Below are 14,606 nucleotides of genomic sequence, written 5' to 3'. Positions count from 1 at the left end.
GATACATGCATTGAATTTAAAATCTTCATTGACCAACAGAATATGATTCCAAATCAAATATGACACAAAGCTTGATATTGGTTCACATTGGATATGAATTCAGATTGGACTTTGATCGAATCGAATGCTAATATACTATTAATAAATAAATTAGGGGTCTGATTTGAGACCATCCAATATTACTTGATTACTTCAGAGACCTTATAAACATACAACATTAAAATAAACATTAGCTTGGATTATATTCTGTTGCAAGATTTCAGCTGAAAAACAATTAAAAATAAACAACCACTTGAATCAAATACAACCAAGACTGGTTGGTCATGAAGCTAAAAGAATTCCGTTCTTACCCGGTTGCCCAGAAACCAATTTATCTTTATGACAACAGCCTTGAAAATAAAAAAAAAAAAAAAAAAAAAAGATATACAGGCAAAGTAAAATACAAAGGGGAAAATGATACAGGCCAGTAGAAGTTGACTCTAACGAATAAATTGCCTTCTTTGCTTGCTTCTTTAACCAAGTACGGAATAAAGCACTTATCTAACTCTGCAATTAATCAGTCAATGGCACCAGATGAAATCCCAAACCTACTCCTACCTTCCCATATAATACACATCGCAAGCAGGAATTCCAGGGCTTTGATGAAATCCGCCAAACTAAAGGGACCACAATTTTCACTTTTCAGGAATTCGAGATCTTGTTTTGAGGAATTCATGTGCTGCTAAGGTCTTGACACAGATCAGAGAAGACATGCCACATATGCATCAGCTAATCCTCCCCGTTTGATCAATCAAGGTACCAACTTGGTCTCCACATAATGCTCTAGAAATGTTGCTAGGCTCATGTAGATTAAATACCACAACTGCAACATAGGAGGATTATACTTCAGAGGAGCAACTGAATTCCCCGTTCAATAACAAAACCATGAAACATACAAACCAATAACAAGATGAAAGGTGAGAACAAAGTATCTGTACCATGAATTCCATTCTCTTCGCAAAATGTTATTGCCATCAAGTCCATGGCAGTGATACCTCTGGAGACCAACTCCCTGAAAGAAAGGTGCTCAAATGCCACATTGTTGTTGTTGCTTCTGTGGCAATCATACACACCATCAACATTTGTACCCTTCAGGACTGCTTCGGCATTTACTGACAATGGGTATAAAGGCAAAAAAATCAAATTTTCCTTCCAGAACAAAGGGAAGAAACAGAAGCAATGAAAAGAAAACAAACAAGATTAGAGGAGTTGGGATTTGCTGCACTTATTATACTTTCTGAAGCTCTCAAAGCTGCAGCTGTATCAGTTGTGAAAAGTGGATTTCCAGTACCAGCCCCAATGCCACCAAATATGACAACCCTTCCTTTTTCAAGATGCCGGACAGCCCGTTTCCTATTGTATGGTTCAACAACCTCTTGCACTGGAAATGTAGATTGAACGCGTGTCTGAATACCCAACTTCTCTAGAGCTGACTGAAGCAATATCGAGTTCATCACAGTTGCCATCATCCTGATACCAGTTGAAAGGCATGCTGTTAGGCCATAAATCACACTAACCACAAAAACTTGTAAAATAAACTATATGGTTTACTTTGACGGTTCAGCATTCATTATAAAGAAACTAGAAGAGCAAGACCTGAAAGAGGGTCAACATATGGAACTATATTGAAGTAGGGGCATCCAGCCAGCTGCAAGATCCTACTGCCTCAGTGGTGTGTGTAAATCCACCACTTATCTCTGAAAAGTAACTTTTATTTCAGAGATAAGACCATTCTATAAATTCCTGCTTATCCCTAAAAAAGACCGTTGACCATGGTCAGCAATCCTAACATTTTTTAGTCAAAAAAATGCCCTTGGTTAAGTTTGAAGAAAAATAATTACCTAATTATTTTTGAAGTATTTAAGTAATTTATTCATTAAATAATTATTAATTTATTAATTCATTAATTATTATTAATGTTATTAATTAATTAATACTAAATATGATAATCAATTAATTAACTACTTTTTAATTGTAAATTATTAAATAATTAATACTTTTTATTATTAAATCATTTTGGTTACTTAGTTAATTAATTATTATTTACTTATTAATTTTAAATTGATAAATAACATACGCAGACATTTATCAAAAAATGTCTTCAGAACAACAGACATTTATTCATCCATAGAGGTAAATTGTAGTATTGTACATTTATCAAAAAAAAATAGAGATAAAATTGTAAAACAGACATTTCTACTTGGGATTTAGACTTCAGAACAACATTCTCTGCATTCAGATTTCAGAGAAAACAGGAAATCACAAATTTTCAAAGTTTTTCAAATTTTTTTGCTTTTCAGATAACATACGCAGACATTTATCAAAAAATGTCTTCAGAACAACAGACATTTATTCATCCATAGAGGTAAATTGTAGTATTGTACATTTATCAAAAAATAAATAGAGATAAAATTGTAAAACAGACATTCTCAAAACTTAGGATTTAGACTTCAGGACAACATTCTCTGCATTCAGATTTCAGAGAAGACATTCTCAAAACTTTTTTGCTTTTCAGATGTTAAATGCTGATGTTACAGAACAAGCCATGAGGAAAAGCCAATTGATAAATCATGAAATACACACAAAAGTTGAAACAAGAGTTAGAAGATGATTCATGCAGCTGTAGTATGGTTACATTGGTCTCACACTGAATTATATTTCCTATCTTTAGGACTTTTATTCTAGGGGTAGAAAAATAAAATTTTAAAGTACAAACCCAAATGGTGAAACAAGATTTATGCAGCTGACTGTATATAATTGGGACAAGGCATAGATGATGATTATAAATCAATAAAGCTGACAATATTAACAATAAAAAAAAAGTAAAACAAATTAAAAGTTTGAATTTTCTACAGCTTATAAAAACATGGAAGAAGGCACCAAAGGTATAACATTGTGATCTATTTTATAAATAATGTTCTGACACCAAGTGAAGAAAGATAATATTAGTATCAATAGACAATAATTTAAGAACCATTTACCCAATCTGGTATGCTGTGGAGCGATCAAGACCAGTTGCAGTTACCCATGTGTCCCCACAAAAGAAATTGCGACCACCAATAACTATTGCCACCTAATAAACACAAAGAAATGCAAAAAGAGAAACTCCCGGATCATAAAGGATGGAGATAAGATAACAAGGAAAACTCAAATGAAACCTGGAGGAGAATACTGGATTACCTCCACACCTAAGCGACAAGCAGTGGCAACTTCCCTTGCAATCATCATGATAACCTGGCATAACCCAACTTATAGATTTCAAACCAAATAACATGTTATCTTGTATCATTCACCAACCCATCCATATATTAGTTAATAGTGGAAGAAGAATGAACCTTTGGGTCAATATTTTGAGGACCATTCCCAGCCAATGCAGCACCACTAATTTTGAAAACCACTCTTCGCCATCTGGGGTTTGACAATGATTTGGACTTCAAATTATTTCCCAAGCCAACAGGGCTAGGTGTTGAAACATATCTGTCCAATAACATAACAACTTTCTCTGAGAATAAGAAAAAATTGCATCCTCTCTTTTACCAGCGAAAAGTAGCATCCCCTTTACATGAATAAGTCCAGGATGAATTTCACTCAGCATAATTAGTATCAACTAACAGGATGTCCAGAATGGCATCTTCTTGCTTAGATTTACACAAAGATCAAACTAAAAATGTTCAACTGAAATTTCAAAGGCTGTAACTCACTGCAAGGTAAAAGAATCCCACAGAAGACCCCAGTAAAATATTTTGTGATGTCTTTTTTAGCCAGGGACATGAAAATTTTTTAACCTTATCAAAAAAGAATTTTTAAGTTAAACAAATAATGTGATGGAGAATTTTATTTTACTTTTTTTATTTATCAAAAAATTAGTTTACATTATTTTTAAACGTTTTCAGTATTATTAGAGGCCAGGAGCATTTTTTCCATCTTATATTTTATTCTGTAGGGTATAGCCATAGGTAAAATCCATTTAATGCTCTTTAATACACTAAAAAAATATAGTGGCAGAAGGTGACTCGCTCTAAGTAGTGGTGGGACAGTGCAACCAAAAAGGTGCAGGCCCTCGGGTATATAAGAACATGATAAGGGAGATTAAAAAAAATGCTAGAGGAGGAAAAGATGTTACATTCACATGGACACATAGGTCAATAAATGGGTTGGCAGACAGGTCATCAAGACGAGAAAAGGACAAGCACTATATTGGGGGAAAGAATGATTTCCCAAAGTAGGAACTTATAACACTATAATAGAGGGTATTAACCACAAGTGGAGTTAACATTGCTAGCATTTATAGGGTGCATGACACACTTATCTAATATCTATAATATAACGGGTTCAACTATGGTGTCAGAAAGACATGATACAGGAAAAACTTATCACCAATTAATCGGCATCATAAAAGCGGTAATCAATCAGGTGGCTTTTCATCAACATTCACAGTGGGGTTTGATTGGTCAAAGCCTTTTCGGTATCATGTCTTTCAAGCACCACAGATTTTCCTAAAACAATATTTTTCTCTAACTAATAAAAGTGACCAGTTCCTGATAAAAAAAAATCCATTTAGTGCTTCAAGCAATTCTTGATAACAAGAAGAACTGGGCTAAAAAAAGTCCAAGCCTAAGATCATTGGCCTCAAAAGAAAATAGTTGCAGGCCTGCACTCAAGACACCCACAACAGACCAGTCACTTGGCCTATTCTATCAAATTTGACTAGCTCAGGTACAGTTCATAGGAGATTCTCTCAATCAAATTAATCAAAGTTTAAGAAAGACTGAGAAAATCGTTTAAATTATTTAGATTTGAAATTTTTCCTTTCTTAGAAAGTATTTCCTTGTTTAGTTGCATTTATTAGGAAGTAATTACCCTGTACATCTCTCAAAGATATCTGATTTTCAACTATAAATATCATTGTAAACACTCTTTCACAATTCATGAAAGTTGAATTCTTATTACAATTTTTATCATTCGGTTCTAGCTCCAGGATTGAATGTGCAGACTCCATCACAAGGTGCTGACTCATAGAGAAACATAATGGTACTGACTCTGTTAGGCTCAATCTTTACTCTATAACAGGTACTTCATCTATTTGATGAATCTTACTTGTGAATTTTGTCATTAATTTCAAATCAGTCTTTTTTTATCAGTAAAGAGAATTTCACTAATATAATAAAATGTGAATTACATATTATGACAGGCCTCAGCTACCCCACTAAAATTAAACTGCCACCTATCTACATCTGAGCCCAAAAACACTGATCACTTAATTTCAAATCAGTCTTCTTTATCGAGTTTTAACCTTTCTCCCTTGCAAACTAATTCCGTGGTTCCCTTTTTTTATTGGTAACTGACAACTTATTGATTTATGGAAAAGAATGTGCATACTGTGCAAAATAAAGTGCCAAGCTTTCATAAGATCTAGCATCATCATCTATGCCCTTGTCCAAACCATATGGTGTTGGCTACAAGAATCCTGTTTTGCCATTCCATTCTGTTCAGTACCATATCCATTGTTAAATTATGGGCACTTAAACCATTTCTTACTTCTTGCACCGAAGTCCTAACAAGTGCTTATGGATGTTTGTGACCAAACTATCTGAATCTACCTTCTCTCATTTTATCACCTACTGGAGCTACTCCTAAGTTCCTTCATGACTTCATTTCTGACCCTGTACTATCTAGTTTTTCCACTCATCCATCTAAGTATTCACATTTCCGCCATACTCCTTTTTTGGACAGGCTGTTTCTTAACTGCCCAACACTCTATCCCAAACAACACAGCTCGCCTTGCAACTTTTTATAGAACTTTCCTTTTAACTGAAGTGGTAGTTGCCTATAACATAAGACTCCAGACACACCCCTCCATCTGGCAGCTCCTGCTACCAACAGAATACATATACAACCCTTTTATCTATACAGACTACTATTAAGCTTGGCCTCTACTAGTTACTCCCCAATACAAGTTCCTATTCACCCCTTGTTTGGCAAAAGAATCAGACAAACTGTCCCTGCCCACCCCCCTTGCATCCACTGAACCCAATCTCTTAATTTCCCTACAATGTTAATAGGGTGGTGGATTTTTGTTGCTTTTAAAGGTTTTCAGATTTCACAACCTCTTGCTGTAATTCCTCTCTTTCTTAAACATTTAATAAATTTTTCTGTGTTGCTAATAAAAAAATCCCCTACCATTCATCTTCCGTCTCTTAACAGATTTATATATTTCCATGGGCCAGGATTATTATTTGATGAACAGTCCACAGTTATGTGTGATCTCATCTTAACGTGACACCTGTGGGGTTTAATGAACAAACAAGCTTCAAACCAAAATGTAAAGCCATCAATTCAGTTCCTAGAGAACCCCATAGTTCACTTTAACTTACATTTATTCTATTACCACACTCCTCTTTCCTTTCTTTAGAGTGGTGATTTTTTTTAGAGAAAGTAAGGTTTAATTTCATTGATAAAACCAAAACAAGTATAACAAGCTGCTGTACAAAGGGGAATACATAGTCAATGCCCATACATTCCTAAACCCCTAACCCCCACAACCTGCTTTACAAAAAGGTTATCATATACAAACAAGGAATTGAAAGTTCTGTCCCTACAAAGTTTGTTCATAGCCAGCCAGGAAAACAATTTCCCCAAGATTTTCTGAAAAACTGAGTCTCCCAAGCTGCTTTACAAAAAGATTATCATAAAAAAAAGGAATTGAAAGTTCTGAAAACAATTTCTCCAAGATTTTCTGAAAAACTGAGTCCACAAGCTGCTTTTGTTTTTAAACATCCTTGAATTTCTCTCCTGCCATACACACCAAAAAACTGCTGCAGGCCCTCTTGGTTAGACCATCAACTCTCCATCTTTATATGAAGTCCACCACCGATTCTGAGCTGCAGGTTTGCACCTCGAACAATTTCCAGATCCTTGACCAGATCTCATGTGCAAAATCAGTGTAACATCAAGTGGTTAACTGATTCGACATCCAATATTTGATTTTTTTTAAAAAGATAAGTTTCATTGCTGAAAAGACTTATCAAAAAAAAAATATTGCTGAAAAGAGATAATGATATCACAAGCCACTTACCCGAGTTCCAACTTAGCAGTTTGTTCTTATTTGTTTTATTAATTGTTTAATGATACCACAAGCCACAAGCCACCTGCCCAAGTTCCATCCAGCCTATTGTGCTTGATGGACTTAAGCTGAACTACAAACTGACAAGATGAGGGCTTTGTGGCCTAATTATAGCTTGCTCAGGCCCATTACAGCCACATCAATTAGTTGCTGTTGGATGGGCTCAGCATGATTTTTACTTGGGTCTGCTGCAATGGAAGTTTGACCTTTCTAATTAATTAGGTTGACCATCACTATGGCAGTCTATAAATACTTACTATGTCTTTGATTTTTATAAATATTTGCTAGTAAATGAACTTTGAGTTGCTAATACTAAGGTTCAAAATATTGATACTCTCAAAACGTAAAATTTTGTGCACCAAGAGTTTTGATTGATCAAAGTTTTATGTTTTTCATTTTTTTCTGACCAATTGGGGTTCCAGTCATATCATCTATTAGCCATTAAAAACATCAAAACCCAAATACGCCCTTTATTTAATATATCGGCCATCAAAATATACAATATGATACACCCCATATTGGGTGTATCATATCAAAATTTTGAACCTTTGTCAATACTGATAAAAGAATGCATTGAGCTGCTACCAAAACCCCCATGGTTCAATGATTCACTTAACCCTAGGAATAATTCCTAGACAAACCCAGAATGATGTTTTTTGAAAAATAAAAAGATTTTTTTATAAATAAAAAATAAAATGATTTTAACACTGTTTTCTTCTTGTCATTGCTCTTTCTAAGGTGATTGTTATTTTGGCTGATCAAAGATTGCTATCAAAGTGAAGAGTTGTGACTGGAGAACTAAGTTAGAGCTACCTATAGGTTTTTTAATCAGCATACCTATAGGGTCCTTTTGGTTCATGGGAATGGGGGTCTGGAATCCAAATCAGTATGGCCCATCCCTTTGGTTGGGTGGAACCAGAATCCGATTCCCATTCCCGGTGGAATGGCATTCCCCATCTGAGGAAATGGTCATTCCTCCCCCTCCCTGGAATGAGAATTCCATTCCAGTTTATTCCAATTTCCGTCTGCATCAGTGATTTAAAAGACACACCTAGGTGCACAGGCAAGGTGCATTTTAAGGTGTGCGCCTTGCATAGGCCCTAGACACAGCACTTTCAAAAGGCATGCACCCAGTGTGCCTTGCACTTCAGTCCAGACGTGCCTTTTGAAAATTTGCATATTTTTCTCTTTTTTTTATGCCTAGCAGCTGGGCTGAGGGTTCCACCCCCAAACCCCTAACCAAGCCCCTCAAGGCAAGCCCAAACAAGTCCATATCGAGGTCATAGATTCTTAATCCCTAAAAAAAGGTTTTATAAATTTAATTATCTTTTAAAAATATCCTTTATTAGGATGAACGAATGAGCAACATTAGCAAGGGGGTTTTCAGAGCTCCAATGAGCGAGCAAAGCAAGAAAGTTAGGAATGCATGATGTTTAACATCACATTAGCTATTTGAAGTAATGTAAATGGAAAAAGAATAAAGAGATTGATAGTTTTACATGCTTGAATATGTTTTATATGTTATGCTTGATTTTATTTTTAAAATTTTTAAATATGTTTTACATGTTATGTTTATGAATTTTAATTTGAGATAATAGGTTTCTTAAAACATTTATTTTAAAATTTAAGTTTATATTCTTAATTAATATTGTGTTTAACATTTTACTTTTTTATACTTTTTTGAAGTTTTTGGCTTTCTTTGAATTTTTTTAGCATTTTATGCATTTTTACACCTTGCTTCAAAAAGACGCACACCTCACCTTGCGCCTCGGGTCCAAAATGCCCCTTGCGCTTTTAGAACACTGGTCTAAACCAAACAGGCAGAGGAATAGACTATTCAAATTCTGATTCCGATGGATTTTGATTCCGATTCTGAATCCAATTACCATTCCAACTGCAAACTTGCTTCACTTTTCTACACTTTATGCCTAATAGTTCCAAGAGAAACCATTCTTGTGAAAAATGTTCCCACCTGGAAACCCCTAAAATTTCATACTCATCCCCCTTTTTTTTAGCAATGGCCCATCAACAATAATGCACTAAGAAACAAGAAGTGATCCAATCTAAACACCAGCAAGAGAGAAGGGATTATCTGAAAAGAAGAAAATGAAAGAAAAAAAAAAAAGACAAGATACAAAAAGAAAAGAAGAAACCTAACTAACATCATCTCAAGGGAGAAAGGGAGAGAATTCTCAACAAAATTCCCCCATTTGATCCCCGTTGTTCTTGTTCGCCATGGTGGAGTTGTTGTCGTTGTTGTTGTTCCGTTCCGCGTGGAAAGAGGTTGCCCTTGTCCTTGTACTAGTTGGGAGTTGGGAGTGGTGAGTGATGAGAAACTAGAAGAAGCTAAGTAGCAGCGGTAGATAGTGATGATGATCAAATTTAGAGAGAGTGGAAGTAAGGAATAGCAGTAGATTGGATTCTCACTTCTTCTCGTCCTTCGGGTTTCTTACCAAGAGTATGCTTGTTGTTGTGCATCCAAACCTTAGGCACGTGCCTCTTCACACAAGTCTCTGTACAAAACTGTTGCACGGCGGCCTCGTCGTGCTTCTAAATCCTCCACCCAAGCCTCTCCACAAACGCCAACATCTTGTCTTTATGCTCCAGTGTGAACTTTGTCCTAAAACGCTTCTTCGAAACTTCTCCACCACCGCTAGGGCTCAACATGTCCTCCTGGTCCCCCCGACTGTGCACCCCACCTCCCGAGGTCGACGGCAGAGCCAGCGGACGATGGTGCGGCGCCACATGGAGGTACCCCACCAGAGTACAATGGTAGGGGGAAAATTGGTGGTGGTAGGCATCCCCCTCCGTCTCCTTGCGGTGGAAGTTCCGATGACAGTTGCAGGCGACACATTTTAGGGCGTCAAGCGTGCCTTCCTCTCCGAAGGCCATGAACTCTCCACATTCATTGACAGTGTGGCCTTCGATTCCCACGGCATGGTTCTTTAGGCACTCCCTGTACCTGCTCACGGTCCTCCTTCCAGAGGAAGCAACATTGCTAGCTGCACTCACCATTTTGGCTCTGAACGAGTTACTGAGCGAATCGTAAGTCGCAGACACTGGTATCCCCATCTCTTCATCTTGCTCTTCATGATCGTCGAATTCCATGTTCCTTTTCTCTTCTTTTTTGTCAAACTTGTTCCGTTTCTAGCTTCTCCTTATATAAGATAGGACCAAAACAAAATAAAAGGAGAAAAAGCTTTTTATTAGGTAGTAGCCGAGCTGATCCACCTCCACCATCGGCGGTGAAAGACTGTATTTTCCCTATGATATTTTTTTAAGAGGCTTTTTCTTCTTCAGAGCCAGAGAGGGGAAGAAGATAAGAGGGGGGTAGTGTGGTCATCAATTCCCCGCCTGCTTGCATACTCATCCCCTTACGCATAGTTCATTATGCAATTCCATTTTCCCCAATTTTGACCCAATTTCCCTTGAAACTTTGCAGACTGCACTCTCTAGGATCAATTTGATTTCAGATTTGCAAACCCAATTCTAGCCTTCTAGCCTTCCTGACTATTCCATCCCACTGTTTCTCATTCCAAATCCCCCTGATTTAGCAGATTCCTCAATTTTCTTAACTTGGCCTAGATCCACTCGTTCGTAAGGCTGTCCTACATCAGCAAGACAGCAAGCTGGGATACTTGATATTTCTATTGCATTGGACCCTCTTTCAGGTTTTTGATGAACAAGTTCTATGGTAGATGAAACTTTTCTTTTTTGGATTCTTCCCCTCCCAACCCCACCCTTTTTTCTGCAAACAAATTATCTGTGAACCTTTTCTTTTTGGGGGGTTTCGACAAACTTACACCACATGAAGGTGCTGCTATATCAAAAACCCTTTACCTTTTGCTCAGTAAAGAAGTTTACCAAAGTGCAACAGAGAAAACCAGTACCTACGTTTTCACTATGGTCTTAGATTCATCATCTGCACTCTGCAGCACCAGCAGCAGTGCCACCTTCATAGCAATGGGAAGGTTTAACCTATGGCTTCCCTCCAATTCTAGGGAAATAAGTCTTCAACAGCTCAAACTGGAAACTAGCCTCATGGCATAGAAAACAACCATGGAAAAGGTTAAGATAATAGATTACTGATAGCAGCTTTTCTTAATTATAAGATCCCAACACAAATCAAATTTAGAGAAAATGCATGACAAGAGGCTTTCTTCTGTTCTTCATAATCTTACCTAAATGCAAAAAGCTTCAAAGGGTAGGGAGTAGGAAACCTGGGGAATTCAGTTTTCTTGGGCCCAATTGGTATAGGTGACTAATAATTGAAGGGAATTCTAAATGGTGATGGCATGATTACAAAATGGGGAGGGTGGCATAAGTTATATGAGTACAGAGATGAAATAAAGAAATTCAGGTGGTTGACCAAAGACATGGAAGTATGACTTCAATGGGTAAAAAAGAAAAGCTAATAATGTAGTGGACTATTTGGCTAACCAAGGAGCGGGAAGAGATTAAATGTTTCAGGCACGATTGTAGGAAATGAAGGATGGAGATAAGAGGTTGTATCTCTATTTGCTTGTTTGTACTGATACAAAATTTTCTTTAATTAATCAATTTCATGGTTATCAATCAAAAAAATGCAAAAGGCTTCAATGTGTTGGGTTGCAATAAGCATCGCCTTTTTGCTAACCTCACTAAGATAATCTCAGGTTGATAATGTGTGTCTCTGGAAGCAATTCAAATATTTCGATTTGCAAAATAATACATAATATAAGGAGATAAATATAATGTACAACAAATTGCCTAATCTATACTTAACATCAGAGAAAGGACAAACACTAATCTTTATGATGGCCAACAAGAGAAAGAAATATACGTTACCAACGAAGCATTCACCTTCCAACAAGCAATTATCAGCAATAGCTAACTTTTAAACTTTTAGATAAATATCAGCATAATTCGAAGAAAGAAAAAACAAAACTACTAGGTAGGATAACTTCAAACAGCGAAGAAATATTACCTCTTGGACTGCCTGAGCATATTAGCAGGGGCACCAACAGACCTATCTTCATCTGATACAGCCTTTGATGAATTACCCACAATTTGCTCCATCTTCTTAAACCAAGGCCAGTGGCTAACCGACGTACCACCACTACTCACCCGATGCCTCTCCACCTTGTACCTCTTCTTCAAATTATCCACCTTATTCTTGCACTGTTCCACACTCTTAAACGACTTCGTCTTATCACACCGGTCACCAACAATCGACGACACTTCCTCCCAATCCCTACCTCGAAGATTCCCCCGATTAAGCTGAACAAACTTCTCCGTGTACGCGTCGAGAAGGCAACCAATCGCCGAGTCGCTCCACTCCTCCCGGTCCTTCCGGTAGTCCCCCCCACCAGACGTTCCGGCGCCGGAACCGGCACCTCCACCCGGCTTCGATTTTTTGAAACCGTAAGGCGTTCCACTATCGCTGAGCTCATCACGGTCCTTACGTTTTTCATTCCGAACGGTATTAGCTCTAGCTTTATTAGGGTCGGGCTCTTCTTTGGCAGCAAAGGGGTTGGTATCATCTTCGGCCGGGAAGCAATTAGGATTCACGTCGTGGAAGGACGGAGCACACTTGGAGTCAGTCTGAGAGCAAAAAGCGGCGTCGCTATAGTCGTCGGCTTCATCTTCGTCGTCTCCAGCTGCTGCGCCGCCAACCTTCTTAGGGCTTCCACCTCCGGCACCGCCGGCGGCGCCGAGGGTGTTGAGGGGATGAGTTTGCGGTGGCGGAGCCTGTGCGTGAGAGTGGATTGGCGTGGATTTGCCCACGAAGCGATGAGAAGCGAAGGACTGGTGGTGGTGATTTTCGTCCCCGAGAATGGAGAAGTCGTCTTCGCAGGAGGCCATAGAGAGAAGACGGACGGGGACGGCGGAGGAGAATTAGGGTTAGGGTTTTCGAATCGGGGAGACGGAACGGGAGGAAGACGACGTTAGTGTGGAGGGATCGATCGTGGCACAAAGCCGAAATAAGAGATTAACGGTACGTGTGAACCGTGAGTGGTTGCCGACGGTACCGTCACGGTTTGTCACGGCTCCGTTAATTAAAAAGGAAAATCTTCTACCTCGACAGGACTGGAACCCGTTAAGGAGGTTATCGACACCAAACATCTTTTTACTTCCTGCGATTTGATTGGTCTTCTCTGGAAGATACTTGCTCCTTCCACCTTCTTTAAAAGCCTAATTCTTTTTACTTCCTGGACGATCGTCCGTCACAACTAAAAAATGTAGGGGAGATGAAACTTGAAAGCCGGTTACACAGTAGACTCGTGGAAGGCTGTTTGTACCAGATCGGATAGTAGTTGTAAGATTCCATCATTCCACGTTTCTAATTTGTGGTTAATAACTTAATACTTGTTTCTATCATATTTATTGCTACGCGGGCCGTGTAGAGACTCTGCTTTAACTTGGGTGGTGTTTGGCATTTTTTTACAGTCTTCTTTCGGTCTGCAGGAAGCTCAAAATACTAAAAAATAGTCTTTTTCATGTTTGGTATCATAAGTCTTCCCTCTCCATACCCAATAAAAAAAATAAAAAAATACTAAGGGTCTTGGTCTTTAAACACAAAACCCCAAAGCTCACTATTGAAAAATCTGCTTAGAAAGATTTGACAAACAGCCACTTGTACTATTATTATAGCTTCTTGTATCATATGTATGTTTATCAATTATCATATCTACTATCGTGTATTGGAGATATCCCTAACCTCCTTCATATGAATTCATTGCTAACCCTATCATTTCTAGTTTTACAATTTTACCATTTGTCCATCAGAGTATTCACAATGATGCTACATTCATATTTTTTTTTGGGGATAAAAGACTTAAACATAATGTTGGCTTTTTTCAAAGGACTTAGGTGTTTTTTTTCGGATTTTGAGAGGGGGAAAGTTGGTCAATGGGATTTTAGTTTCCATTGACCAAGAATCTCATGTTCTTTTTCCATATTTATGTGGGGAGTAGGAAAAGTTTATTTTCTTGGGGGGTAAGTGATACATGTCTCCTAAGTGGGTAAATAACTTTCCCACCTAGTGGGAAATTTGCCAACACTTTAATGAGACAAAAATATCATTTTTAATAATGAATTTTTATGGATAAAATGGTCATTGTCTTATTTACATGAGAAATAAAAGAACATGAGTAAATGCACTTACCCAGGTAAATGTTTCCTAGAAAAAACTTACCCAGGTAACTTCATTTTCCCGAATAAATAACTTACCAAAAAGTGAACGGGGCCTTAAAGATTCTTTGTACATTGACAATTCTGGACTTAAATATACCCTCTATCAACGAAACATTATATGTCGATTCATTTAAAATCCTATTTTGCCCTTTTAACATACGAGACTTTCTTGTTTGTTCATCTACTCATTACCCATGTTTGATGGAAAAGCCTGCCTTTATATTAGACCAAGCAAAATCGACTTGAACTACAAAATCCTAGACACCCA

The 14,606-nt window shown here is 37.7% G+C and overlaps 1 protein-coding gene and 1 pseudogene across 2 annotated transcripts; both read right to left on the bottom strand.

Moving 5' to 3' along the window:
* Positions 1-217: 217 nt before the first annotated feature.
* Positions 218-13,584, bottom strand: LOC148847272 (uncharacterized). Of its 2 annotated transcripts, none has more exons than XR_016100876.1 (7): positions 12,129-13,584; positions 3,375-3,516; positions 3,220-3,273; positions 3,021-3,112; positions 1,236-1,509; positions 978-1,151; positions 218-862 (listed from the first exon to the last, which is right to left on the bottom strand). XR_016100876.1 is itself a non-coding variant. In XM_088950331.1 (7 exons), the coding sequence occupies exons 1-7, from the start codon at positions 13,004-13,006 to the stop codon at positions 765-767; spliced, it is 1,674 nt and encodes a 557-aa protein (XP_088806457.1). In that variant the 5' UTR covers positions 13,007-13,584; the 3' UTR covers positions 218-764. The 2 variants fall into 2 exon arrangements, 1 of the variants encoding a protein (XP_088806457.1); XM_088950331.1 differs by having other exon boundaries at positions 1,274-1,509.
* Positions 9,405-10,385, bottom strand: LOC148847273 (zinc-finger homeodomain protein 1-like; annotated as a pseudogene).
* Positions 13,585-14,606: the final 1,022 nt, after the last annotated feature.

Source organism: Nelumbo lutea, chromosome 6, assembly GCF_056320005.1.
Source record: "Nelumbo lutea isolate HS-2025 chromosome 6, American lotus-T2T, whole genome shotgun sequence".
Taxonomy (NCBI): Eukaryota; Viridiplantae; Streptophyta; class Magnoliopsida; order Proteales; family Nelumbonaceae; genus Nelumbo; species Nelumbo lutea.
Note: the sequence above shows the minus strand (reverse complement) of the source record. Positions and strands in the feature narration are given on the sequence as shown.

Coding starts and splice junctions, on each gene's coding strand:
- LOC148847272 (XM_088950331.1), bottom strand. CDS start 13,006: ATGGCCTCCTGCGAAGACGACTTCTCCATTCTCGGGGACGAAAATCAC. Junction 3,113..3,219: donor CTTGTCGCTTAGGTGTGGAG/GTAATCCAGTAT, acceptor TGTGTTTATTAG/GTGGCAATAGTTATTGGTGG. Junction 863..977: donor CGAAGAGAATGGAATTCATG/GTACAGATACTT, acceptor CCTATGTTGCAG/TTGTGGTATTTAATCTACAT.